This window comes from Penicillium paradoxum, assembly GCF_028828445.1.
Source record: "Penicillium paradoxum strain IBT 22861 chromosome Unknown utg000005l_segment0_segment0, whole genome shotgun sequence".
In the NCBI taxonomy this organism is placed as follows: domain Eukaryota; kingdom Fungi; phylum Ascomycota; class Eurotiomycetes; order Eurotiales; family Aspergillaceae; genus Penicillium; species Penicillium paradoxum.
This window is the reverse complement of record NW_026643183.1, coordinates 2,649,306-2,675,960: the sequence shown is the minus strand read 5'-3', so window position 1 is coordinate 2,675,960 and position 26,655 is coordinate 2,649,306. Positions and strand designations below refer to the sequence as shown.

The 26,655-nt window shown below is 49.0% G+C and overlaps 9 protein-coding genes across 9 annotated transcripts; 4 read left to right on the top strand and 5 right to left on the bottom strand.

Annotated features, from left to right (window-relative positions):
* Positions 1 to 1,084: 1,084 nt before the first annotated feature.
* N7457_006025 (SacI domain and endonuclease/exonuclease/phosphatase family protein) lies at positions 1,085 to 4,685 on the bottom strand (the record flags this gene model as incomplete). The annotated part of the gene is made up of 7 exons (XM_057177069.1): positions 1,085 to 1,485; positions 1,542 to 1,873; positions 1,923 to 2,032; positions 2,080 to 2,379; positions 2,433 to 4,068; positions 4,128 to 4,323; positions 4,373 to 4,685. The coding sequence occupies 7 exons, from the start codon at positions 4,683 to 4,685 to the stop codon at positions 1,085 to 1,087; spliced, it is 3,288 nt and encodes a 1,095-aa protein (XP_057031371.1).
* Positions 4,686 to 5,097: 412 nt separating this feature from the next.
* On the top strand, positions 5,098 to 6,032 carry pxr1 (telomerase inhibitor/ribosome biogenesis protein PXR1; the record flags this gene model as incomplete). The annotated part of the gene is made up of 3 exons (XM_057177068.1): positions 5,098 to 5,120; positions 5,178 to 5,961; positions 6,012 to 6,032. 3 exons carry the CDS (start codon positions 5,098 to 5,100, stop codon positions 6,030 to 6,032), a joined length of 828 nt encoding a protein of 275 aa, XP_057031370.1.
* A 775-nt stretch (positions 6,033 to 6,807) lies between these two features.
* On the top strand, positions 6,808 to 7,955 carry N7457_006023 (uncharacterized protein; the record flags this gene model as incomplete). Its single annotated transcript, XM_057177067.1, has 2 exons — positions 6,808 to 6,878; positions 6,929 to 7,955. 2 exons carry the CDS (start codon positions 6,808 to 6,810, stop codon positions 7,953 to 7,955), a joined length of 1,098 nt encoding a protein of 365 aa, XP_057031369.1.
* Positions 7,956 to 8,244: 289 nt separating this feature from the next.
* On the bottom strand, positions 8,245 to 11,139 carry N7457_006022 (putative kinesin family protein (KipA); the record flags this gene model as incomplete). The annotated part of the gene is made up of 1 exon (XM_057177066.1): positions 8,245 to 11,139. The coding sequence occupies one exon, from the start codon at positions 11,137 to 11,139 to the stop codon at positions 8,245 to 8,247; it is 2,895 nt and encodes a 964-aa protein (XP_057031368.1).
* Positions 11,140 to 12,300: 1,161 nt separating this feature from the next.
* Positions 12,301 to 13,563, bottom strand: kin28 (TFIIH complex serine/threonine-protein kinase subunit KIN28; the record flags this gene model as incomplete). The annotated part of the gene is made up of 2 exons (XM_057177065.1): positions 12,301 to 13,313; positions 13,371 to 13,563. The coding sequence occupies 2 exons, from the start codon at positions 13,561 to 13,563 to the stop codon at positions 12,301 to 12,303; spliced, it is 1,206 nt and encodes a 401-aa protein (XP_057031367.1).
* Positions 13,564 to 13,987: 424 nt separating this feature from the next.
* Positions 13,988 to 14,731, top strand: N7457_006020 (mitochondrial 37S ribosomal protein mS41; the record flags this gene model as incomplete). Its single annotated transcript, XM_057177064.1, has 1 exon — positions 13,988 to 14,731. One exon carries the CDS (start codon positions 13,988 to 13,990, stop codon positions 14,729 to 14,731), a length of 744 nt encoding a protein of 247 aa, XP_057031366.1.
* Positions 14,732 to 15,211: 480 nt separating this feature from the next.
* N7457_006019 (cytochrome P450) lies at positions 15,212 to 16,953 on the bottom strand (the record flags this gene model as incomplete). The annotated part of the gene is made up of 4 exons (XM_057177063.1): positions 15,212 to 15,277; positions 15,330 to 16,388; positions 16,440 to 16,637; positions 16,708 to 16,953. The coding sequence occupies 4 exons, from the start codon at positions 16,951 to 16,953 to the stop codon at positions 15,212 to 15,214; spliced, it is 1,569 nt and encodes a 522-aa protein (XP_057031365.1).
* Positions 16,954 to 17,691: 738 nt separating this feature from the next.
* Positions 17,692 to 19,854, bottom strand: N7457_006018 (uncharacterized protein; the record flags this gene model as incomplete). The annotated part of the gene is made up of 6 exons (XM_057177062.1): positions 17,692 to 18,302; positions 18,351 to 18,367; positions 18,428 to 18,558; positions 18,614 to 19,209; positions 19,262 to 19,760; positions 19,816 to 19,854. The coding sequence occupies 6 exons, from the start codon at positions 19,852 to 19,854 to the stop codon at positions 17,692 to 17,694; spliced, it is 1,893 nt and encodes a 630-aa protein (XP_057031364.1).
* A 568-nt stretch (positions 19,855 to 20,422) lies between these two features.
* Positions 20,423 to 26,477, top strand: stt4 (1-phosphatidylinositol 4-kinase STT4; the record flags this gene model as incomplete). The annotated part of the gene is made up of 4 exons (XM_057177061.1): positions 20,423 to 20,430; positions 20,480 to 20,657; positions 20,716 to 25,143; positions 25,203 to 26,477. The coding sequence occupies 4 exons, from the start codon at positions 20,423 to 20,425 to the stop codon at positions 26,475 to 26,477; spliced, it is 5,889 nt and encodes a 1,962-aa protein (XP_057031363.1).
* Positions 26,478 to 26,655: the final 178 nt, after the last annotated feature.

Here is a 26,655-nt window from a genome sequence, read left to right as displayed (position 1 = left end):
GCTTAATAATAAGCCACGACAGAGGGCAACCGTTCTACTTACCATGATGTGCTATGCAAAGGGGATGTTTGAAGGAGACAGATAGATGGGGTAGGGGTGATGATAGGCGTGAATGTGCCGGCAAAAAAAGGCCACGTTGTTTTTTTTTTTTTTGAACTACATACAACATACGTACGGAGTACAGAATAATTACCTACTCCGTACGGAGTCTACGTATTACATTAAAAATATATCTACCAACCCCCTGAGTTTGATCTCAATTCTCAATGTTTTGCATTGCATGCTTCATCTGAACAGAGCGTCTTGATTTTCAGACTCGGGCTAGGTGGTTTAGTGACCAAGTCCTCAATATCCTGATCAGTCTCCATGACACAATATACCATTACTCCATTCTGATCGATCTCGGCCTGGGGCACAAGATCCTCAAACGTTTCTTCTCCTCTATTGGGGGAATGTCTCAGTTGTATATTCGTGAATTGGGCTTGTTCTTACCTAACCTATATATGAATAACGTCGATATACACCGAAGGCGGCATGAAGAGTCGGAGAACAAGGCGGTCAGGATATGAATAGGATGGATGACATCATGTGCGTAGTCATGGATCTCGGATCTCCTATCTGTGGGTCCAAGTGGGGCCCTGGAATGGCGGGTCAGGCACGAACAACCTGGTTGGAACGTACCTACAATCTCGTACCTGTACTCCGTACGGGGTATATACATATATGTACCCTGTACCTTTTATATATGCACAAGTATGTCGTACGCATGATGTATCTATATATACCCAGATAGATATTAATATCCATAGATATGTATAACATATTATGTAAAGTATGTATAAATGTACATATCATGCATTCAGTGTGTACAGGGTATGTAGGTATCTACACATAGTTACATACATATTCATGTACATATAGGCACTAGGCACTGTACGACCTCGGGAGCCTTCAAAAGACCCACAGCAGCTTACAACATTAGGTACACATCCCCGGGCCGGTGAATGTATGTACCTACCTAGGTACAAAGAAAAATGAATATTAGAACCCGAGAATAGATACCCAGTATACCAACGGGTCGGTGTTATTGAAGAAGTGGCTTCCATTCGACGTGCTCACTGGCAGGGTCACCAAGGAGATCTGCAGGGGGAATCCTGACAGTCACGCCACTACCTGGACTGTGGGGAGACACTGTTCCGATTTTCGCTTGAGAACTCAATGCTAGCGGTTTCCGAGGAACCGTCGGTGGCACTCTCCCAAAACCCACTACCTGCGGTGAGATGGACCCCGTTGGTGATTCAAGAGCATCACGTCGCGGGGGTAGTACGGGCTTCCTCACGACCTGGACAGGGGGCTTGTTGTTGGTTCCCCCCGAGGTCGAACTTGCTACCCAGTCGACATCTGTAGAAAATGGATTGGACTTGCGCTGGGTATTTGCAATGAATCCTTCCTCGGGTGGTTGCACTGATGCTTTGACCGATGCACCTGTTGTGCTGTTAGTTCAACAGACTCTCTCCATGTCCATAGACTGCAATACTCACCATTTTCTAACCACCACCGACTGCGGTCAGAGCTTGCCGGTGGCAGCCCAGGTGCGATTGGCAGTTGCACCGTGGTTTCATCATCCTCCATGTCCAAAAGAGAGACGGGGTCAGCAGGAGAAGCTTGACCATGGCCTTGCCTCTCTGTGTATATCGATCGCCTAAGTGTTTCTTTCAGCGCATGATCAATGACGTCGATAACACAATCAAATGTTGCCCAAACTGGCCGATGGTCAGATACTCTCAAGTCTGCAGTGTGATAATGTGTCTGCCGCAGGTTGGCCCCTCTCCATAGGACTCGGTCACACCATGCAGGGATTCGTGCCTTCTCGCTGTGTTATATTAGACATATCCTGACATTAGAGTCCACGAAATACTTACGATGTATCGTAGTTGTCCTTTCCGACATCGTATTTGTAAGTAGGTGGAAAGTCAATCGGGCCCTCTGAATAGAACTGGAATGCTCTGCCTGCAACCATTTGTAGATTCAACTATTGCTTGTCAGACCGACCCCTCCATGGAAGAATGCTTAGCTTACTTGATCGTTGTCGTATAGCCTTTGATAATTTCGCTGCAGGATAAGCTCTCTTACGCTTGGGTTGTCTAATCCAATTCGATAGTTGAAATCACCCAGCCAGATTACTGCATCATGATCAGCGATTGATCGGTTCTTTTGAAACCGCAGCCCTCGATCAATAATCTCGTAGTCCCTGTTTCTCTCGTCATAGTTTGCAAATCCTGCAGCAAGATGGGCGGTAACGAAGCAAATACTTGTGTTGGAAAAATCAAAACGAACTGCACAGCCGCCTTTGTTGCCAGCAATCCCAGAGAGACCGGTCTACAAACATCAGTTAGTGGGAACAAGCCGGGGCACCTTGAACTATTTTTCACCTTTTTGACACTGCCTTCGACATTTTTGATATATTTCAAGGCATCTTCTTTCACATATAGTAGAACCGCAGCGCCAACTAGCTGGCCACTTCTCAAGTGCACGTATTTTCCAGTCCCTTTCATCTTCGAGTGCGTATTTAAACAATCGTGGACTGCCCTTTCCCAGACCTTGCGGGTACTAGGGTCGGTAGACATAATTTGCTGAGGGCTCAGGGCCACAATTTCCTGAAAACCGACTACAAAGATCGCCGGATCTTCATCGGACTCGTCTGATTCTGGGAAAAGCCATGGTGTAAGATCAGTACCTGGGCCCTCGTTGCGTCCATTCACATTGAAAGTGCCAACCCAGAATCGAACTTGTTTGCGTGAAGAAAATTCCAGAGCTCGACGGTTCAATTCCTCAATAACCAAATCATTGATTGGATCATAGAGGTAAACAGGCATTTGATTTGTGAGTCTTCCCAAGAGCAGATCAATCGTCTTCTGTCTAGCTTTGTCTGTGAAATTGTTGACGTAGAGGCGAGTGGCGCTCTTTCGCGCATCTGCAAGCGCTCCCGCGAGAGACATCTTTCCATGTCGAGTAAAAGAGGATTTGAGGGCGCCTGTCCCGGCATAGATTTTTGAAAGAGCATCACCGTTGTCGGCCCAAATTGTTGAATGCCGAACTTGCATATCCGAGCTGAGATTTCCATCTTGCTGTGTCAAAAATGACTCGAATGCCATCGAACTAATGATGGTTTGGACGAGATTTGTTCTATCTAGGCAATCCAGGCAATTAGTCCGAAAAACACCCTCTTGCTGTAGAATGACTGAAGAACTGTTCGCTGCGTTGTCCCCTTTTGGGCGACCTGAATCTTCCGACAGAAAATAGGAAAACCCATCCAATGAGTGGATGAGCTCATGTCTGATCTGGGAGCTGGCTTCGTATCCCGAAGGACCTCGAGTCTCAGCAAGGAAATCATACTCGGTCATTCGCAAGAGGCTACGGCGTGGAGAAGAAATCCCAGCAGATTCTTTCTGTCTGGTTGAACTTCTGCTAACGTGCTGTCGAAACTTGGCCGACAACTGTGCTTCACCGGGCTTCAGCTCACTTAACAAATTAACCACATGCACTGCACCGTACTCCAGCTCCAGAAATTCAAAGTGCTGGTTGAATGCATGCTGTGTTGCCTCGCTTGACCGCGTGACCTCAATCTTTTGCTGACCCGGAATGAGACCTGGAGCTTGTTCCCAAAAGATGGGCACTGAGCCCCGGACTTGAGCATATGAAAACACAATTCCCGGTGATACCCACAGGATGGTCTCAGTTTCCACGAAATTTGCAACATTTCCATCATCATCAATGCCTCTCGAATTGAATCTCGTCCCAGCACGCCGAGAGGATTGCCGAGATATGATTGTCAGCATCGAAGGAAAGTTTGTTCTCACATGAGGAAGAATTGAGACTGTGGCTGGAATTTTGAGAGTACTGGCAAACCCACGGATGACACAGGTTAACATCTGTGACGCATCTAGTTTGGCTTTGTCGGATGGCGGTAGGTGGCTTCGGAATAAAAGAAGCGGACCGATCATGTAAGAGTTCCACAGCATGTCTTCATCAAGGGTGTCGATGTCAAATGCCGCGGATTTGTCGGCCCTGGGAGATAATTAGTGGAGAGATCGACTACGGAAGAGCATATTATATGAATGGCTCACCGGTCCTGTAAACGATCTGTGAGGTTGAAATCGAGGCTGTAATAAAAACTTCCATCGCCAAGCAGCTTCTTCAAGGCCAGAAAAGGATGGTCAGTGACCACATCCTTCCCATCTGTGCCTAGTCGCTCCTCAGCAGCGAATTGAGAGCTAGTCTCATAGTCTAGACCATACTCATACTCCGAACGATTGAGACAATCTGAACTCGTTAGTGACGATTCAACTAAAAGACTCCATGGGAAACACACAGAAGGCTACATTGTCAATTCTTGACACAGTTTCTCCAGGCCTCACAGTGGCAGCTTGCGAGGAGCTGGTAACGACGCAGACAAACACATCTTCGTTGAGAGTAATCAGACCAAGTGTACCATATCCATATCCCAGCGGCCTATAGGTTTCCAGATCCACTGACTTTAAGTCTGAGAACTCAAGCTGACAGCGTGGACTGTCCTTCGTAATGGTCTCGGTTAATGTGTAGTGAAACACGAGAGCATGATCCGACGAGGCCAGCGCAATTGTACGTTGAGGCTGATCTCGACAAAGGACCCGAAGATTCGACATGGCGTGTGACCAAAATCAAATTGCGGGGAGAAGCAGTGGCATTGCTTACTTCCAGATGAATAGTTTAGTCCTATTTCGGTGAATTATCTATCGAGGGGGGGGGGGGGAAGGGTGGGAAACTCGCCCCAGGAACCCAAGATAGAGGATGACAACTATGTTAAGCTTTCAATATCAGCAGCGTAATTGCAACGGAGCCACTCAAAATAAAAGAACAATCGTTGAACTAAGGTTGTGAATATTGAAGTTGGCTTTCTCCCCGCGAGGTCGGGCCCCGGAGGCCGGACTTCCCGCAGGGCCCCGGGCCTTATCGATTGCTGACTCAGCCCGCGCCTCGTCCAGTCCCGACCTTTTTTTTTTTCTTACTCTCAAGCCCTTTGCCGTACACCTATTTCCTGGAATCGATATTGCCGCCATGGGTTTAGCAGGGCCGCGGAAGTACGTAATTTGAACAAAAGCTACCATTCAAGTTTTTTTTTTCTAACCGCTGAGTAGAAATACCAAAATTGGCAATGATCCCAACAACACCAACTGGACCCGGTCTACAACCGGGTTCGGACATCGGATCATGAGCTCACAGGGCTGGACTCCTGGAAGTCTTCTCGGAGCAAAAGATGCCGCTCACGCCAATATGTTAACTGCCGCCAGCGTCACTCACATCAAAGTCACACTTAAGGATGATACTCTCGGATTGGGTGCTCGTATTGGACGAGAGACTGAGCAGACCGGGCTTGATGCTTTCAAAGGACTGCTTGGTCGACTTAACGGCAAAAGCGACGTGGAATTGAAGAAGGACGAACGAAAGCGCGATGATGTCCGGTTGGCTCGATATGCTGCCCTGAAATTCCCAGAAGTCAGGTTTGTCAGTGGTGGACTGTTGGCACAGGAAAAGGAGACCGAAGCTCCTTTGCCGATCCCCAACGATGTCGTTTCAAAGAAATCTAAATCGGACAAGAAAAAAGGCACAAGGACTACTGAGGATGACGAAACTTCCTCAAACGAGTCGGATACCCCAGCCCGCAAATCCAAGTCCAAGTCCAAGTCCAAGAAATCGCGCCCTCAGGAGGAAACCGATGCAGAATCAAAAAAGAAAAAGAAGTCCAAGAAAAGAAAGGCTGATTCGGAGCCGACTAGTTCCTCGGACAAGGCATCTGAACCGGAAGTCAAGGCAGCCCCGACAATATCCAAGGAGCGGCGGCCTATGGGACGCAATGTCACCCGATCACGCTATATTGCCCAAAAAAAGAGAGCTATCATGGATGACAAGTCTCTCAACGAGGTAAGATATGTGTCATCACTCCTCATGACACTTTTACTAACATGACTTAGATTTTTATGGTCAAAGCATAGCGTTATGCATCCCCGCATCTGAAGCGCATTTAACATACAATCTGGAGTTATTTGGTGTTGGCACTTTTCATGATTTCCCTAGATATATCCAATGAATCAAATCAATTCTAATGTTGAGAGGACTGATCGGGTACATATATAACTACATGGGTGTACCTGGATGTGAGCTGTGAACATGAACATGAACACAAACACAAACGGGACTGCCCCCGGTTCCCCAGGTGACTTTCAGAAAATCCCATAGAACCTTGCTCAGCGCACGACTCTAGGCCGCTAGGACTTGGTGTAACTGCTACTTACCTGGCACTTTGTACTTAGTAGACCGGGCTTTGGAGCAGGTCACGGAACGAGTGCAAGGTCCACTCCAGGGAGGGCCTGGGGTCCACTAGCTACAGTAGGTACAGAGGTACCTATGTTGTACTCTGTAACTATATATATGTACATATGTTGTACTCCGTAGGTGCATATAGGTAGCCCCTCCAGGGCTGGAGTCGTTCATGGATTACCTAAGCGGGATGGTCGGCCCCGGGGCCCCGGGGTCCACCGAGGCCCTGTCAACGTCATATCCTTTTGCTTCATTCACAAAGCGCATGCCCCTAATCGTTGATTCTTCGGCATTGGGGGTACATAACCATCCTGCAACTCGGACCACGCTGTACAGGCAAATTACATCCAAGAAGCCTGTTCCTGGTCTACCGTAGCTTTGGCAACTTGCATTCACTTAACATTTCTCGCATTGACGGAGGGCTAAGACCAGGGCTCAGTCACTACAATAATGAACGGGGATACTCGGTCAGCTGATCGTGCATCGGTGCCTGCCTCTCAGCCGAGTCGTGGAAGCAGACGGTAATTCACACCCAACAACTCTTCATTTACCCATAACTGACAAGAGTTAGTATTCACTGGGCACCTTTGGATATTGGGCTTGAGCGACGTCTACAAACATTCGTGGTTTTATGTCACACTCTGACCATTGCCATCTTCCTGACTAGTTTTTTCTTTACCTGCGCTATCCCGTTGTTCTGGCCCCTTTTGGTCCCGTATCTCGTTTATATCTCTTTGTTCTCAACTGCTGCCACATCGGGCGATCTCAAGGGACGCAGTCAGTTCCTACGCTCGCTACCTATTTGGAAAGTGTATGCATCCTACTTCCCTGCTCGTCTTCGCCGCGAGGAGTCGCTTCCATCCACCAAAAAGTATATCTTTGGCTATCATCCACACGGCATCATCTCCCATGGTGCATTTGCAGCGTTCGGCACGGAAGCTTTGGGCTTCTCCAAACTTTTTCCAGGAATTACCAATACCCTGTTGACGCTTGATGCGAACTTTCGTATTCCTTTCTATCGAGAATATGCACTTGCCATGGGACTTGCCAGTGTTTCTCGAGAATCTTGTGAGAATATTCTCATGAAGGGGGGCGTGGATGGAGAAGGAATGGGGCGTGCAATCACAATCGTCGTGGGAGGAGCCCGAGAATCCCTCAATGCCAGACCTAATACCCTGCGTCTTGTGTTGAAGCGACGTAAAGGGTTTGTCAAGCTCGCTATTCGGACGGGAGCTGACTTGGTGCCCGTTTTGGCCTTCGGTGAAAATGATCTCTATGACCAAGTCGATTCAGACCAGCATCCACTCATTCACAGGATTCAAATGCTTGTGAAACAGACTCTGGGGTTCACCATTCCCTTATTCCATGCACGTGGGGTTTTCAACTATGATGTCGGACTGATGCCCTATCGCAATCCTATCAATATTGTGGTCGGACGACCGATCCCGGTCATGCAGCAAAAGAACCGCGACATGATCAATGATCAGTACATCAATGAACTCCATTCTCGATATGTGAAGGAGTTAATGCGTTTGTGGGATCAGTGGAAGGATATTTATGCGGTAGATAGAGAAGGAGAGTTGGAGATTATATCATGATGATACAACTCTCAATATGTGTGTAATGTTTTGACATTCAAGTCAACCTACGGAGCATTTCACTCGATGTATGTACAGCAAACATCAAAGGAACAAAATCATACAGTTAACATCGGAACGTAGGTCAGAAAATACACGAACAAGAAAGTAAACCTATCAATTGGGTATCAGATCAAACAAATCAATGTCTCCGCAGAAGCAAAAAGAAGAAGAAGAGGCGGGGGGTGGTGGGCGAGGGGGAAGGGGAAAAAAAAAACAAAAAAAGGAAAACGCATAGAGAAGTTCATCATCATCCTCGGAAGGGCGAGCTGAGATTTGGATCCCACGAAGGAGCAGGCATCTCCGCGGATGAGGATGCTCGTCGACTTTCACTAGCAAAGACCTTGCCCTTGGCCATATGCCCACCCTCTGCTCGGCCCTGGATCATTTCTTCCAGCATCCGTGAGACCTCGTCCATATTTTTTCCCGCGTCCTCTTTGTCACTCTTGCCAGACAAGGGACGCTTGCTTGGACTCTCAGGCTGTGGAATGAAGCCATTGATACCGACCAGACCATCTGCATCATCGGCTGCAGACCCACTCTTGCTCTTCAGTTCCGGCGACTGGGAATCGTTGGTCACAGCAGCTAGATCCCGATGCCGGGCCGCAGACCGAAGCGCGGCAAGCATCCGATCTTTATCATCAAGCTGCAACCGGAGCTCATTGATCTCCATATCCTTCTCGCGTACCAAAGCCGAGGCATCTGGATACTCGGCAATTGTGGCATTTGCAGGCTTAACACCCACTGACATCCGAGAATGACTGGACCGTCGTGCTTGGAGCAACCGGCGCTCCAGGGTAGAGATGTACCGATTCTTATCCCCGAGATCAGCTTGCAATGCAGTGATCTGCCGTTGCAAGCTAGCTTTGCCATCACCGAATTCGCCAAGATCATCTTCATAGTCGTTGCTGAACGATCCTCCCGGATATGGCATAGCAGATGAGGCATCGTTGCTATTGATAGACATGAACGAGATGGGCCGCATTGAAGAATGACCACCGCCCAGTGTAGATTGACTGGCGGAAGAACGTAGAGATCGAGCACCAGAATCCGTTGCTGACATGCGGGAAACACGTCCGAAAGCAGAGAAGCTGTTATGGCTGTTCACACCGGTGGACTTAGAACTTAAAATCAGGCGATTTAGATGCTCGATCCGCTCTTTGAGTGCAGTGCGAGCTAATTGCATCTCCAACACCTGTTCCTCATGTCGGGCTTGTGCTTCCTTCTCATATTGCTGTTCATCCCATTTGAGTTCCTTCTCTGCCTGAGATTTGGCCTGAGAGTCGAGCTGACTGCGGAGAGCCTGGATTTCCATGCGGTATCGTTCAAGCAAAACCCGACTGCCTGAATCACCACCACCCCCGCCGTAAGCTTCCTCGGCCTTTTTGGCATGACTGACGATATTATTCTTCGCCCTTGCCGCAAATTTCATGGTGTTCAAAGTCTCGCCAGTGTGGGAATTGACTGCACTGGTAAGTTGGATGGTGCACAGAATACTTACGAGCGAGCCACCGGACAGGGCTGGCTGTAGGAGTCTGGTCAACTTGCTATCTCGATAAGGCAGATGCCTCCCATCGCGATCTGTGGGGTTGCCTTGTTTATCTTTGTTTTCCGAGAGGCGAGAGATGATGGTGCCCAAAGTGAGAAGACTTTTGTTGATATGAGCGCCTTCTGTCCGCCGTTCCTTATCATCAGCTGCGCGCTCAGAGCCAGCCAGATCAATCAAACTCAGCGTTGATACTCGCACACCACCCGGGGCAATTCCAGAGCGCTTGTCTTGAGAGTTGCCTGAGGGCACTCGCTCTCGACTCTCAACCACAATCTGAACCACCGCGTGACTTCGAGAGCTGCGCGCGTTGAACTGTGTGCTGCTCGTACGTCGTGCATGATCACCTCGGGCAATAACACGGAGGAGTTGGGTTGGGCTCTGGACGATCTCTTCCTTAAGCGGTGTTGCATACACCCCTCGTTTGCTGTCCTCTCTAAGTTTGATTTCCTCCTGCTGAGATCCGGCTGGGGCGTTGGCCGCAGAAGCGGAAAGAAGATCGTTTATCTTTTCATTGTAGATTTCCAGATAGCTGACCCGCAGCAAGAACTCCCGATGCGGGGTCTCTCTGATGAATGAAAATATGTCGGTGATTGCGAGAGGGATTACACCAGGGGACGTTGCTGTTCCCTGCATGGAGAATGTCTTTCCAGTTCCTGTCATACCGTATGCGAAGACCGTTCCGTGGTAGCCTTCCATAACACGCCGGACCAGGCGTTTGGCAGCCGAATCATAAACCTTTGCATTGTTTTCTTGTGGATTAAAGACATTATCTGCATATTCTATTAATTCTGACCGAGGAGAAGCTGAATGTGGGTGATATTTCTCACCATAAAAATAATCGCCTCCTTCTTTCCCTCGGTAGGAGATGAGGCTTTTCCGGCTATCAACGGACCATTCGCCGTGGTTCCGGGGGGTTTCTCCGCTGTTATTATCGGGGCGAACGCGGACGCTGACAAGCACGTTCCCCTTGATCTCCTTTGGTTTAGAGCTTGATTTTCCTGTCGCATCCTCCGCATCTTCAAAAGTTGTCGCACTCGTTGAGCAAGATCCTTGCGCCGAGGAACTTCTGCTGTGAGTTGGAGATGCTTCTGGGTCTCGCGCATCTGCACTTGATATAAACTTGCCTTCACCGACACCGTTAAGCAATGACGGGGTTTTTGAGCTCCGGTAACTGCTTGTGGTTCCCGTACTCAGCCGCGAGCCTCTTTGGGGTCGCACGACAGTAGGAGCGCCTTGTATACCTGAGATCGATGATGCAGTAGATGGACGGCTACTGGCCTTGGGTGGGTGAGGGAACGACGCGATACTAATTGTTCGGCGCAAGGATTTGTCAGGGCTACCGGGGGTGCGCCCACTGGAAGCTGACCGAGCAGTGTTGAGATTGGAAGTCGAGTTCGAAGTTGACAGAGGCGACTTGAGCGAGGGCTTAGGGCTGGATGGCGTCCGCAGTTTGGTAGCCTGGTAGGGGGATGCAGCCCGCGGTGGGTCGGAACATACGGTCTTTCTGGGTTTAGGGTTAGGGAGGGGTGGTAACGACCCAGTTGGAGGATTTGTGACAGGCCGCGACGGCTGCGGCAGGGTTGACATCGAGGCCATGGCAATTTTCAGCTCTCTCTAGCGCCGAAACCGATGGACATAGATAAATCTAACAGGGAGCAGTGCGCGTGATGGCCATGCGGGCAGATTGGAGAGTCAGGCCTGGCATTATTGTCTCGAAATTAGCCAAACGAATGAGAGAGGAGGATTGGATGGTTGACTGGACTACCGAGTAACGGTGAGTTCACTCCTCAAGGCTGTCCAAATGTAAATCAACGTGATTGAGGTCTCGGGTACTCACTGATTTAGTGGTTGCTGGAGGTATGAAGAAGTGGCAGAGATGAAGAAGGTGGAGTCAGGCAATAAGCAAAGCAAAGACGCGACGCCTTAAGAGCGAAAAGGCGTATCAAATACTCCCCGCAGAGAGAAGAGTCGGGGCCAGACTCTCTTTTTAATTATTACATTATCTCTTTTACCTAGGTGCTTTGAATATCCCTTCAATTTCCGCATCACGGTCCATGTACGTTCACCGTTCTCCTTCTATCCCCGACATTCTTTTCTCTTCTGGTATCCCTCTCCAAAGGGGGAAAAAAACGAGACCAAAGGACGAAAGAAAGGAAGCAAGAAAAAACCACCCAAACAACCAGACAAAAAAAAAGGGGGTAGAGCAAACCATTCTAGACTGACAACCTAAACCGTAGGGGCTTAGGAAGCTCGGAGCATGGAATGTCCAATGAAAAGGCTGGCAGTGGAGGTTTCATGGGAAAAAGGGGCAGTACTAAGCTACTTTGTACCTGCCCGTAGGTCGATCCCATTTTATGATTGTGAGGACCCGATGTCCGGTGAAAGGAGTAGTCTCCTGGTTTCTTCCATGGACAAGCTTGGGATGGGACTCCTGTTCGAGGGGGAAGAGGGAGAGGAAGGAGAAAACCCAATATCGAGCAGAACAGAAGAACAATCACAATCATACGAAAATAATACTTCAAATCCCCGATGACGGCTCATCGCGTCGAATCAAGAGATGTCGGCAAGCGCAGAAGATTAATTACTCGCGTTGATCCTCATTTGGGTCACAGACACTTCGCTTCATCCGGAGTACTCCGTACAGAGGGTTCACGGCTGTAGCATCGCTCAAATCGCTGCAATGTCATGCTACCTCGGCTGAAATACCATCAATGCCCATTATGACCTTCTATTTCTGTCGTGTTACTTGTTTCTTTATTACTTCATGCCAAAATCCAGTTGCCGCGCAGCACTCTTGAACATGCCCTCATCCAATTCACCCCCACGTCGCATCAAATCTTCACCCATCTTTTTGGTCCCGGATTTTCGGGGAAGATCCTCATTCTTGGTCGGCCGCGGTTCAATCGTCCACCAGCTATGCCGCAGGCACTGAACGGCCGTGCTACGCTTACGTGGGTCAAGTGCACACATCGACATCAGCAAGTCTGCCCCTACCGGTCCTGCAGTGGGGAACTGTCGCATGAAAAAATCCCGCCCTTGCAACGGTACTAAATGAGCCTGGTCGGTGGTAATGTAGTAGGGCAATTTGCTGACTCCTGGCCAGTTCTCCTCTGTCGGTGTACCAAACGCCTCGCAGATTTTGGAGGTCTGATCTAAGTCGGTGTTACCCGCCACGAATGGAACCCGTAGTAGGAGCTCCGCAAAGACCATTCCCATTGACCAAACATCGACTGCGCCAGAGTATTGACGTGCCCCGTAGAGAAGCTCGGGCGGGCGATACCATCGAGTGATGACCTGGTGGGTCATGTTGAACAAAGGATCGGCAAAGGATCTTGCAAGACCAAAATCAGCCAATTTGACCTCCCCGTCTGACGCAATCAGCAAGTTGTTGGGCTTGATATCCCGGTGAAGAACAAAGTTTTCATGGCACCACCAAACGCCCCGGGCAAGCATTCCCATCCAAGCTTTGATATCAGCCACGCCGTAGTGAATATCGCTATCTTTGATGAGCATCTCGAGATCTCCACCGGGGAGAAATTCAAGCACCAAGCTAAGGTTTTGATCCTTGGAGGAGAAAACGTCATGGAGTGCAATGACGTTAGGATGCTTCAGCTCCTGAAGATACTTCACTTCACGAACCGCATCCATCGCAAGCCCATCCTTGTATTCTGCATTGACCTTGATCTTCTTGATTGCGACAAGTGATGATGGATCGTGTCGGAGGTGGCCAACGTATACCACAGCATAGGTACCTTCTCCCACCTTCTTGTCTATGTCCTTGTTAGCAGCCCAGTCATCTGAGAATGATAGAACACATGTTCAAATACCTTTGACATATCGCTCCCGGACGTCAATGTTCAGTTGTTCAGTGAGTTCACGATCTCCACTTGGCACATGCCCTCCCGCAGATGTAGCCCCAGTGGCTGAGTTCTGTGCAGCTGTGGCTCTGAGCCTGATTGCTGTATTTGGGGAATGCACAGTCATAGAGGGCGAACGAGAGCCGAAAGGTGAGAGTGCCATGGCTAAAGTGATTGAAAGACAAAAAGTCAAACTTTATGGTGTGAGGGAATGAAAGAATTGTAGAACAGCCACAGATATTGAGTGGCACATTGAATTTTAGGATATCATTTTCATATGTTGAGGTAAAGGCAACAGTATCATTGGAAAACATGAGCCCGATGTCATCCTTCCTTTGAAAGGCTAGCCCGGAGTATTGTTGATCCTGGATGTTGCTACGCCCGAAATTTCTCGGAGTCAAATCAACAGCAACCCCCAGCCAATCCCTCGGCAACCGTTGGAAACTCGTCAATTTTGAATATACCGCAAAACACATCTATCTATCATTATTGCAATCCTAGTTTGCAAGGGGAAAAAAGAACAGGGACGAGAATTATCAGAAAGTTCGGAGCTTGCGGCACGCTTCCCGCAACGCCTTACCCTCACCATGAGCCTTATGACAATGCGAAATGCACCGCTGGGCAGCTTGCCATTGCGTCTATTTAAGACTGTGTCGATTTCAACCCAATGCATTCGGTCACTTCACAAGAACGCTCCCCCTCCCGTGCCTTCTCCGACCCCTTTCGTTCCCGACGTTCAGACGTTCCTCACGCTCATCGGCCGCGAAATGTCCAAGCAAGCGAGCAAGATCCCCTCATGGGAAGAACTCTTCACCTTAAACTCCAACCAACTCCGCCAAGCTGGCATTGAGCCAGCGCGCCAGCGACGGTATCTAATCCGGAAACGCGAGAAATTCAGGAATGGACTGTACGGCCCTGGAGGCGATCTTCACACCGTGGTCGATGGTGTTGCGCAACTGCGGGTTGTTGAGGTGCCTCTTAAGGCCAAGGGCCTGAGACAGGAAGGCACCCAATCAGGTGTTCAGACTTCTTCTGCCACACTGTCACCAGGCATGGTGAAAGCCCTTGTCAACCTGGCGCCTGACGCTACTGAATATACCTATGGCAAGAAAAATCCGATCAAGTACTTTGCGCACATGAAAATCCACCGGGGTTCTCAACCCAAGGGTCCCTTCCTCCAACCCTTGAAGGGTAGCAATGGTACCGCCGCTCTTATCTCGGTTCAGGAGGGCATGTGGGAGGACAAGCGGGGCCACAAGGTTGATGGCGGCGAGCGACGACGCCGGGAGGTTCAGAACAAGAAGCGGCTGGACGAGAGAAAGAAGGCATAAATCTGAAAGGTGGAATGCCACCTTGTGTATCTTGCATATTTCTTGTTGAGCCTGGACGTTCCGAGCTCCAACTGTACTATACTATTGCAATCATGATCTATTTCTTCGTTTCATATTTTCATCGGTGCCATAAGAAACCAGCGATATAGAGAGAGTCCGATGAAATGAATATAATGAAACCATACAAATATTACACAAAAGAGAAGATAAGAGGTAGAAAATACATGTGAGAAAGAAAGAAGGGGGGAGGGGGAATAACAGAAGGACGGAAAGTCGCAAGAAAAGCAACATGATAATTTACATAGAGCACAATCGTTTCGAAGCAAAGAAAGAAAAGGATACACGATGCAAGACCTCTCGAATCCACATCAGGAAATTCGTCCTAAGACCAGCCTGAGCATCTCCAGTATCGATAATATGACATTAAGTATGTGATCCAATCTTTGATTGGAAGATATTTTTTTCTAAAACAAACTCCGATCATGCTTTGACTCCGCGCTTCTCATATCGAACAAAGGACGTACCTAAAGGCTTGGAGAACAGGGACTGGGTGTGGTCAGTTAATTCCATAGTTTATGGTGATAGGGTATAAACTTACCGAATAGTCTGTCTCGGGGAACGGTGTCTCAGCGCTAGGGTTGGAAAACTTGAAATGTCTCACCAATGCAGCCATAATTGTACCCAGTTGCACATAGGCAAATTGCTCACCAATGCAACGATGACGGCCAGCACCGAAGGGCAGATAGGGACTGTTAGTGCCTTTGGTGACAAGTCCGTAGCCATAGTCGATTTGCTCCTCATCTTCATCCTTGGGCGCCTCGGCCTCATCCCAACGGTGGGGGTTCCATTTCAGAGGCTCCGGGAAGAACTCTGGAGAGCGGGCAGAAAATCCGGGAGAGGATAGGACATTGTGAGTGGTGGGAATGACGAAAGAAGTACCTTCCACAGGCATCGGGTTTTTGACAGCGCGAATGATTGAGTGAATAGGAGCGTGAATACGGAGAGTTTCCTTGATCACTTTGTTATGCAAGTCAAGCTTCTGAAGACCTTCGTGGGTGAGTGGAGGCAGATCGGAGCCCAAAACCCTGAGCTGCTCTTGATAGAGCTCTTCCACGATCTCAGGACAGGTGGCTAGGCGCAGAACTATCCAAGCCGCGGTAGATGACGAAGAATGCTGACCAGCCATAAGCAAAGCGATCATCATGTGGGCAATTTCTTCGTCAGGAATTGGTGTGCCGTCCTTGTAAGTGCACGACATCAAGTTCCAAACCATGTCCTGGGAGTCTTTCTTGTCACCAGCTGCGCGACGTTCCTTGATGATATCCATGTATGTCTCGGCCATTTTCTTCTGTGCAGCATCGCGCTTGCGATTGTGCGGGAGCGGAGCCCAGGGGAGTACGAAATTAATAGGAGCAAAACCCTTATCAAGGTCATGGTACATTTCAGCAAACGTTGAATCAAAACGATCGCGGACTTCCTGTCCTTGCAACGAGCGGGATGCGGTGTAGATCGTGATCTCGGCAATAACCTTAGAGACATTGAATGTACCCTTGGGGTCTTGTAAAGCGGGAGACTTCTTCACAAAATCATCAACTTCATTGGCGATCAAGGAAACATAAGACCGAAGGGCCTCGGAGGTGAGACCGAATTTCACAAACTATAGCATCGGTCAGCAGATGCCTGTCGTGACTTGATCCTTTCCATATACCTTCTTTTGCTCCATGAGCTTAGCGTTGGGGCAATCGTAGACGACATGACGGCCGAACACGGGGGTGGTGAGAGGGGAATAGACTTCTTCGGCGTTCACATCACGAAGTTTGCCATTGAGGATGAACTCGTTGCCCTTGGTGCCTAGGTAGACCGTGGTCTTCTTGCCAAGAAGCACGAAGGTGAAGATATCGCCATACTACCGATGTTGAATCCGAGATTAGAGATTGCTCTGCAATATGGGCCACGAATCTGCAAAAGATACTTACCTTTGCGTGGGCCTTGGTGAAAAACTTATATGGCTCCATGCCATAACTGATGGTGCTTCCAAAAAAGGGGAACCAATGGAAGACCACAGGAGGCTCATGGGGGTTCTTGAAGAATAATTGGCGCAAGACATTGATCACGACCGATAGCGCAACGAAGGACAGTACCCCAACGCTAGCCAAAGTGTAGATTGACTGGGTCGAGCAATGCTCGCAAAAGGCTGCGAGAAAACTGGCGAACAGACCCATGTTGGAAGGAAGAATGAGGGTGGTGAGAGAGGAAGAAAAGAGAAGGGCAAAAAACAGGGGATCGCAATGACCCTAGGAACCTATTTGATGACCTCCAATGTTAAAACAAAAACGAAAAGACAAGACAGACAAGACAAGAAAGACGGTTGAGGGGTGAAGGTTAACCAGGAGGCGAAGGAAAATAATTAAGTCCGTTATCATTCGGTGAGACGGACCCGCCCCCCTGTGGTCTAGAAGAACCGTACGGAGTACCTGGAACCACCTACCTCAGGTACATAACAATACTCCATACGGAGCGTACATGGAGTACGGAGTATAGGTTACCTACTCCGTAGATACTTGATAATGGGGATCGACTACTGCGTACGGAGTACTCCGTACTCCATACATGTATAGTTCAATACAGACATCGTAAGTTGGTATGTTTATCGAGGCCCCCAATGATCATACTATTGCACATCAGACCACTTCGGTCAAGGGGTTCCCGCTTTGTCCCTCCCCGTACCTGTCGATCTCAACCCATGTACGGAGTACATCGGCATATATGGATTACCTGCCTCTGTTTCTCGTTTTCACCAGACTTCAAGTGAACCTCATTGGTATACATGTCATTTCAGCACCGGATTCGGACCTAACTACCTAGGTATATCGACCCTATGCGCCCCCAATCCCAATGATATCCCAAATACACGCAAAGAAGATAATAATGACCAAAAGTCATCCAGAACTACAGGATCCCTAGTTATCGTACAAGATAGGATCACCGTGTTCCCCGATATTAATGAAATCTTTTGGAGCCCGGTGACCACTTGGCGAAATTTCACGTTGCGACGCCTTGGCTGGCCGGTTGTGGATGCGTTTCCCAGCTTCATTCCGGAATACCTTGACAGGTACCTCGCTGCCTTCAGCATGTTCACTGAAGTGAGCATCGTTGACGCTGCTCAGTAAGGTCCGCTCCCGTTGGATTTTGCGCTTGGAAAAGTCCAGTTTCCCGAGAGCCCCAGTCAGGCCATCTGTACTGTCGCTGAGACTCAGGTTCTTTCCGGTCATCCAGGGATGTTCAAGACACTCATCTACCGTAATTCGCTTGTCGGCATCCACAGTAAGCATCCTATCGATGAGGTCCAGTGCAGGATCGCCAACAGAGTCCCAGTACGGAGATGGGTAGTCGAACCTGCCCATCTTAATCTGCTGGGCGAGAGTAAATCGGTTCTCCGGGGTGTTTAGTTCATCCGAGAATGGTGGGAAACCGCATAGGCAGATGTAGAGAACAACACCAAGGGACCATACGTCCACAGCCTTCGTGTATTTTCGATAACGGGAGTCTTTCAAAATCTCCGGAGCAACATCTGCAAAATTAGTAACAACATTTCAGGAAGCCCGACACTCCAACTCACAGCTCGGTGTACCACAGCTGAGGGGCAAAATGTATTAGCGACCTATCCTTACTGCCATGGACAGGCTTTTCACCTACAGGGTCGTTGTGAAGGACTCTTCTCCAATAATTTTAGCCAGCCCAAAATCGCCTAGCTTCACATTCAAGTTCTTGTCCGCAACCAGGATATTCTCTGGCTTGATATCTCGATGGACAATTCCACGTTCGTGCTGACAACGCATTAGCCGAAACTGGACTGTTGATAAGGGCTTCTGATATACATACCAGATACTTCAATCCGTCAAATAGTTGACGGAACACACCGCGAGTTTCATTCTCGGTCATTTTCTGATTGTTCACAATCCAATTGAATAGTTCTCCCTCAGGCGCCAGTTCAAGTACCAGATAAGCACCATCACTTTCGTCGAATGATTCCTTGAGACAGAGTAGATTTGGGTGATGAACGCCCATTAGCAAGGCAATCTCTTGCTGCAGAGCTTCGTCTGTTTGTGATTTTTGCGAGTCACTGAGGCGCTTTTCAAAGACCTTGACTGCATACTTATCCCCCGTAGATCTATCGGCACACAAATAGACAGTTGCAAAGTGGCCTTTGCCGAGCTGTTGAAGGATCCGATATTGCTGACGGAACCCATTGGCTTCCCGAGTCCGAGGATAGCGAAAGACGAACCGGGCTTCATTCAGAATCGAAACTTCATCCCCATCCTCCAGTTCCCGGTGCTTATTGCGTCCAACAATGGCATCGTTCACGAATGTTCCATTGCTGGAGAGATCCTCCAACATAGCAACCATGTCGCCTTTCCGATTTTCGGCAAAGACGAGGAAGTGGCGGTTTGAAATTGTGGGGATTTCCAGGACAAGATCTGAGTATGGTCAGAATAGACACGCTATAATGACGAGCAAGTTATCACTTACCACATTCCCGATGACGGCCGACTAAGAAGCCACCGGGCGACTTGGCACTTGTGGACGTTGGACATATTTTGTCCTTGGATTTGGCAGTACCAGTACCGTCTTCACAGCCACTGCGTTTCCTCAGCACGAGTGAACCATTCCCATTATCATCCAATGGTAGCAGGTATCCCCAGACCCCTTCGGCATCCTCGTCCTTCACATCGTCTGCGAAGGCTCTGGGTGGATAAACAAACTGCGAGAGAGCCTGGGTATCCTCCGGTGGCTGCGAAGAGATACCGTCCGACGATTCGGGCTGGGATTGCTGACGAACGTTGCGAGGACTGTCGGGCGGTGTTACAGTTACTTCATTGCGAGTCTTCGTAGCGGTAGATTGAGGGCCAATGGCCGGAGTTGGTAAGTAGTTCAGGTCTACTGGCGTATCTTGTGGTTGGACTTGACTCGAAATTCTTTGAGAGCGCCGCGGTTTCTTTTGGTCTTGTGAATCTGCATCAGCGGTAGCCTATAGTGTCACTCGTAAGTAAAAACAAATTCGCCCCAAGACCAGTGAAACATACTCGGGTGCGCTTGAGCGAGCTTTTCTCGCGAGGCGCCATCGTACAGGGTGCGATCACGGCCACTGGAGAGGGTTCTAGACCAATTAGCGAGGTGAGTTTACTCCAGCACGACAGGCGCGTATGGAGGGTGTGGAGGGTGTGGATAGGGTTTGTGTTCTTTCCCCCCTACTCAATGCTGTACAGTAGGAATAAACAATTAAATTTCAAGAATTTAAGAACTGAAGAAGAAACATATGTGGAGAAGAGACACCCACGTATATCTTGTCTGGGGCGGGTGGAAGACCTGGGGAGAAGGGCTGGAGAAAGCTCTCTCCCCTGGCGCCTCTCCGCCTCAAAATGGCGAGAACCAACACGAGAAATCACCTACGTAAATTCGATTTGATGTTTACAAATCGCACCCATACGACGGATACAATTCTTCTGGAAATTTAACAAGATAACATAGGTTCTACATCTACCGAGACATACGCGTAGATTTGGATCTATACTTGATGTACTCCGTAAATAGGTGTTCGGACCTACGTTCGCGTCGCTGGCACGTGCTGTCTCCCCTGACCTCATATTCGCGCAGGGGGTTCCGCATTCTTATAACCTTAGGTTCTTCACAATGGACGGGTATGTAAGATATTTAATGATTGAGGATAGTGCTAATGGATAATAAAAGCCTCTCAGGTGGAATCAGACGTTTGGCTTTCCAAAAACTAGCTGCGTTGGCAGTTGAGGCGCCCCGCGATGAATCGGAGCTCACTCGCCTTGCGGACCAGTCTCGGTTGAGTCGTCAGCCCGATGGTGCCTTGAATGGTATTTTGAGGGACCAGGCCCCTATATCTCAGGTTCCAATGGTGCGTCTGCTAGTTATCAACCTCCGGTGGCGTAGGGTATAAACTAACCTTTGGACAGGGCATCCGCGAGCTCGATGTCCTCCTGGCCCTATGCAAAGCAGCCTCCTCGGTAAACGACCCAGAAAATGCTGCTCGATTGATGTCACAACTCTCTCGATATCTGCCGGAATCCCACAGTCAGCTATTCCGGCCGTCGCCCTTTCTGCATAGTGTAAAGCCGTCGCCTTGGGAAACCCTAACATACAATTTGGTCATCGCACTTTTGTCACTAGGAACCAAGTATCCAGACATTCGCACAACGGCTCTTCGGGCCGTGCACAGCTATCTGAATAACTGCACTGAGGCTATCAAAGCAGTCACGCCTTTCCAATATTCTAGATCTGAGACGGGGCGGCAAGGCGTTGTACATGAATCTCTTGCCGTGTTGTCAATTGCAGTTTCCCTTGTTGGGTTCATGGAAGCCTCAGCCGAGCATACTTCTATCTGGCATGCGAGCGAGAAATTACAGATTGTCGATAATCTGCGTGCAATGTTGTCCGAGCCTTTTATAATTGCAGTTGAGACGGCTTCATCCACCATTCGCAATGCCAACGTTGCGGAACATGCTTTCAGTGACTGGAGAAAATATACTCGTCGATACGCTGCTCATGGTCGCCCCTTGGGTGCTATGCTCGTACAAGAAGGCTTCATGCGCTTTGTAAAGTCATGCGCAGCATCTCTGATCGGCTTCCAGCATTTGACTGATGATCAGCTCTTGGACGACTACATGACTGGTGTCGGTATTGCCAAGAGTTATGATGAGGCAGATATTGCTCTAGTCGAGCGCGTCACTGATATCATTAGCGAGGAAATCCACTTGCTAGAGGATGGCTCCGATTATCTGCAAGTTGGCTCACCTTGGCAGCAGCGCCTTGCCTTCTCTGTGAAGGGCCATGCTCTGGTAGGCTTCCTGAACTGCGTGATTCTTGGCGAAGATTTAACCAATAACGATATGTTGCTGTCCTGGCTCGAGGATACTTTGCTCGATCCCCAGCAAATGTCGAACGTGGAGCTATCTGTGACCGTTTTGAAATGCACCGCCATTCTTGCAAGAATGTCGCCGAATGGTGCATCTATTGGAAGACGGTGTCTTTTGAGATTCTTGGCCCAAGGAGGTGTGTCAGCTCGTTCCACCGTCGCTGTCGCCTCCCGGTGCCTCGCTCAAATCCTGACTATCCTTTCCGAGGATGCTGTGATCACTACCCTCTATTCACTTGGCAATGCACTAAGCCCGAGCACGAATGTGGATCAATCTAGCCAGGATCAACTGATCGGGGATCATACCGGACCCGGAATGAACCTTGAGGCATACCCGAAGAACGCAAGCCAGACTTCGCTCTCGGCCAATGGTGAGGACGACACCGTGACCTACAGAAATGTCATCCATGCCATTGTGACAGTTGCAACTCACTGCAATGATGGGAAGATCAGTGCATTGGCTCAATCTATGCTTCTCCAAAAGATTGGCAAGATCAATATCACGGTGGATGCCTTTATCATTCAGGAGACTGCCGTTCTTGCTTTAAGCGGCGGACAAGCTGAGTTCCAGCTTCTGTTGAAATTCTACGCACGTATCTACCTTGACGGCATCAACAAGGGACTAGATACTATCTCTGATGCTGTCCAGTGCGCCATGGCTTACCTCTCGATCACTTTGGACCAGAAGTCTCCACTTCACAGACTTTATCTAGTCCATCTGTTAGAAAGCATTATCAACAAAGGTGATGTGCCAGACCGTGAAAATGAACGCCACAAGGAAATTGTTTTTGCTGCAGATGATATCACTCCACTTCTGAAACCGCTCGCTCTGCTCCTTTCCTCCAAGGGCAGCCCTACCGGGGCTTCCTGGTCGATCCTGGACTATGATGAAACTATTCTAACACTGTTCCGTGATGCTTGGTTCAATATCGCCATTCATGGGATATCCCTTAGCTCTAGTGTTGCCCAGCGGCACCACAAGGAACTTCGCATTCTTGCACATCACTCCCCGCCCTTGGTGGCCGAGAATCACATGGACTCGCTGGAGAGCGATGTAGAATTGAACACTGTGCTCAGACGTGGGATGGGACCGCAGCGAGTCATGGAGCAGAAGAAAGCATTGGTCTCCGAACTTCCTGGCCGTGAATCCGATATCAAGCGACTGGACTATTCAAGAGCAGTGTTTCTCAATGCTGTGATCTTGGTCGAAAGCCTCCGAGCCTCTTCAGGGGACTCTACCAAGATTCTTAGTTATTTTCTTGATCCTGCATTGGCCACACCAGAGATGGTCGTATGCACCAATGCTGTTGCGGACAAAGCGGTCACCAGTTATCTGTCCTTAACACTCTCCGGGGAACATGATGAGTTTTCTGCCCCTTACCTGTCCAAGCAGCTGGCTGGGTTCCTGGTGGCCTGCTGTCATCGCATTGAAAGAGTTCAGAGTATTGCGACACAATGTGCGGATAAAATCATTCGTGAATGCCCTTCTGCCTTGTGTGAAAAGCATTCACTCTTTGCTTTGCTTGAAATTCTGACAGTCATGTGGTCTTCCTGTCTTCAAGGAGAACTTGATGAGTTTGAGTGGAAACCGTCTTTGGTTTCTCCCATGGGCATTGTCAAGGTTGAACTGCCGGACAACTATGCACTGAGAAGAGCAACTCTGAATCGATTCCATGAACGAGCAAGAACTTGGGTAACCACCGTCTTGAACATTGCCCCACTAGATATCAAAGGATTACTCCAAACCTATCTTTCCGAATACGATGACGATGGTGGCTATGGACATATTTCAATGGGACGTTCATTTGCTCTCGAAATGGGTTCCCTGATCCCACAAAGTGACCCACGACTTGGGTCCATCGATGGCTACGGAAGCACACAGTTCAATGTCGCATCTGATTTTATGGCACTATACACAACACGCCAGAAATACCGGCGACCAGATATGCCTTCTCTCGGTGGGCTGGACGGGGAATCCTACAGCCAATGCGTTGATCAACCTCGCGTCGATAATCTTCCCGAATCTACTGAGTCTTTGGAAAAGATTCTTGGTCGCCTCTACGAACGGAGCATCGCTGGCGAGGAAATTTCTGTGGTGGAGGTTAGAAATGTACTTCGGCAGGCTGCGGGACTTATTTGCAGCAGCAGCAAGCCACGACTCTCTGTGGTCCATTACTTGGTCGCGTTGCCTTTCCAGATTTTCACCAAAGAGACCATCAAACTGGGTGTATCCCTCTGGCTTGGGGTTATTCATGAGAACCCAAGCACCGAGCCACGAATCCTATGTGAAGTCATCGAGGGGTGGGAGAGAAGCATGAAGCGCCGCAAAGGATTGTTTGATCCTACCTTCGAATACCTCGACCCACTCCACACTAGAATTGAACTTTTGCCAACTGACAAGGATCTCATGCTCCGGATGCAGCAAAAGGCTCAAGATACTGTCTCGCCGCATCTACGCGTTCTTCATTTCTTCGAAAGCCATTTCAATGCTATTCGTCTAGGAAATTTGCAGGATCAACAGCTTTTCTGTCGCCTAATCAGTAGCACGGTTGTTGGTCTCTCAAAATCTCAGGGGCATCCGTTGGCGAGGGAAATCCATTTCCGCATTGTGCTCCTTGGTCTCAGAGTTCTGAGACATCTCAGTCCTCGAAACAGCGGTGCATCGTGGAAACTGAAAGATCAGATATTATCTGCTGCTCTGAGTTGGTTTAGACATCCTCCAAGGTGGTCATTCGGAGGTAATCGCCTACAGATTAAAGCAGAAGATCGAATTCTCAGCGAGGTCACGGCGGTTCTACGAAGCGTTGCGGGAATTGCTGCTCTTGCACAAGGGTCGTACAAATCTTTGCAGCCTAAACAAGAATTGCTTCAAGTCCTCGTGGAGAATGAACGATCTCGCCTTCGGGTTTGGCTCTTTCCCCTAGAACCGGAGCGAAAGCACCATATGCCTTCCATTGGTGGCAAGAGTCCTGATGAAGGCCCCGTATCTTTACTTCGGCTTGCCTGGGCGGAAAATGCAGGGTTGGCTATTCAGATGGCTACTCGGTTCCCCTCGACCAAAATGCAGACTGATATTAGGTCATTGATACTGAATTTCCCGGAGAAAGTCATCGAAGAACCAAGCGCCCTGGAGATTATGTTCGACAACTCTTTACCTGCCGATGTTGGTCCGCAGTTGAAATACATGCTATATTGGGCTCCTGTCACTCCTACGGAGGCTATTACATATTTCATGCCTGCTTACGGCAATCATCCCTACATCTTGCAGTACGCCATGCGGGCGTTGGAGAGTTATTCAATGGATGTTCGGTTCTATTTTGTACCGCAACTGGTGCAGGCTCTACGCTTCGATGCTCTGGGTTATGTAGACCGCTACATTCTCGAAACAACCAAGTTATCTCAGCTGTTTGCTCACCAGGTTATTTGGAACATGAAGGCCAACTCCTTCAAGGACGAGGATTCTCAAATAGTAAGTTTAATGCTCCCCCAGCTCAACGTCTATTACTTAGCATTTTCGACTTTTAACAGCCCGATCCGATCAAAGACACACTTGATCGTTTCCTTGATAACTTGATTTCAAGCTTCTCAGACGAAGAGCGTGCTTTCTATGAGAGAGAATTCTCATTCTTCAACGAAGTCACGGGTGTCTCGGGCAAACTTCGCCCCTATATCAAGAGAAGTAAACCCGAGAAAAAAGAGAAGATTGAGGAGGAATTGCGTAAGATCAAGGTGGAAGTCGGAGTGTATCTTCCTAGCAACCCCGACGGCGTAGTTGTGGGCATTGACCGGAAATCTGGTAAACCGTTGCAGAGTCACGCAAAGGCACCTTATATGGCGACATTCCGCATTCAGAAAACACGGCCACGATTGATTGAAAAGGCCGAGGCCGATTCTAGTGACCATCACCACCAGCATCAACGGCAATTGACCAATCATTCCGAGCCTGAGCAGGAGACCTACGAAGTTTGGCAGTCGGCAATTTTCAAGGTCGGTGACGATTGTCGTCAGGATATGCTTGCCCTGCAGATGATTGCGGCTTTTAGAAGCATTTTCACCAGCGTTGGCTTGGACGTTTGGGTCTACCCTTACCGAGTGACCTCAACAGCGCCTGGCTGTGGTGTGATCGACGTGCTTCCCAACTCCATTTCTCGCGATATGCTCGGTCGCGAGGCAGTTAACGGGCTGTATGACTACTTTGTGTCCAAGTATGGAGGCGAAGACTCTATTAAATTCCAAGAGGCGCGGACCAATTTTGTCAAGAGTATGGCTGCCTACTCAGTCATATCCTACCTGCTGCAATTCAAGGATCGGCACAATGGAAACATTATGATTGACGACGCTGGCCATATCATTCACATTGATTTTGGATTCTGCTTTGACATTGCGCCGGGCGGCGTGCGATTCGAGCGAGCACCGTTCAAACTGACCTCCGAGATGGTCGCTGTCATGAGTGGAACTCATGATCCAGCCCACCATCAGGGCGGCATCAACTTGCCAGGCAGTTCCCATAACCCGACCACCACGCAGCCATACCGGTGGTTTGAGTCGTTGGTGGTGAAGGCATTCCTTGCATCGCGCCCGTATAGCACGAAGCTGGCCCATATTGTATCCCTCATGCTTGACAGTGGTCTTCCATGCTTCAAGCCCGAAACACTGAAAAACTTCCGTGACCGGTTTGTTCTGGACAAAAGCGAGCGCGATGCCGCCGAGTACATGCGCGAACTTACACGCAAATCGTACATGAGCGTATCAACCAAGGGTTATGATCAGTTCCAACTCATGACCAACGGTATTCCTTACTAGGGCAGTCTATACAATTCAGTATTTGTCTCTTTTATACACCTAATATGCTTCTGGCCTTTTGTTCGCCATGTTTTAAGATAGTTCAATCGCTTCTATGCACGAAGGATGGAGTATCACATTGCTATATTAGACAGTGGAGGTGGATGTAGGTAGATCAACCGCAGTCCACCAGCTTAAA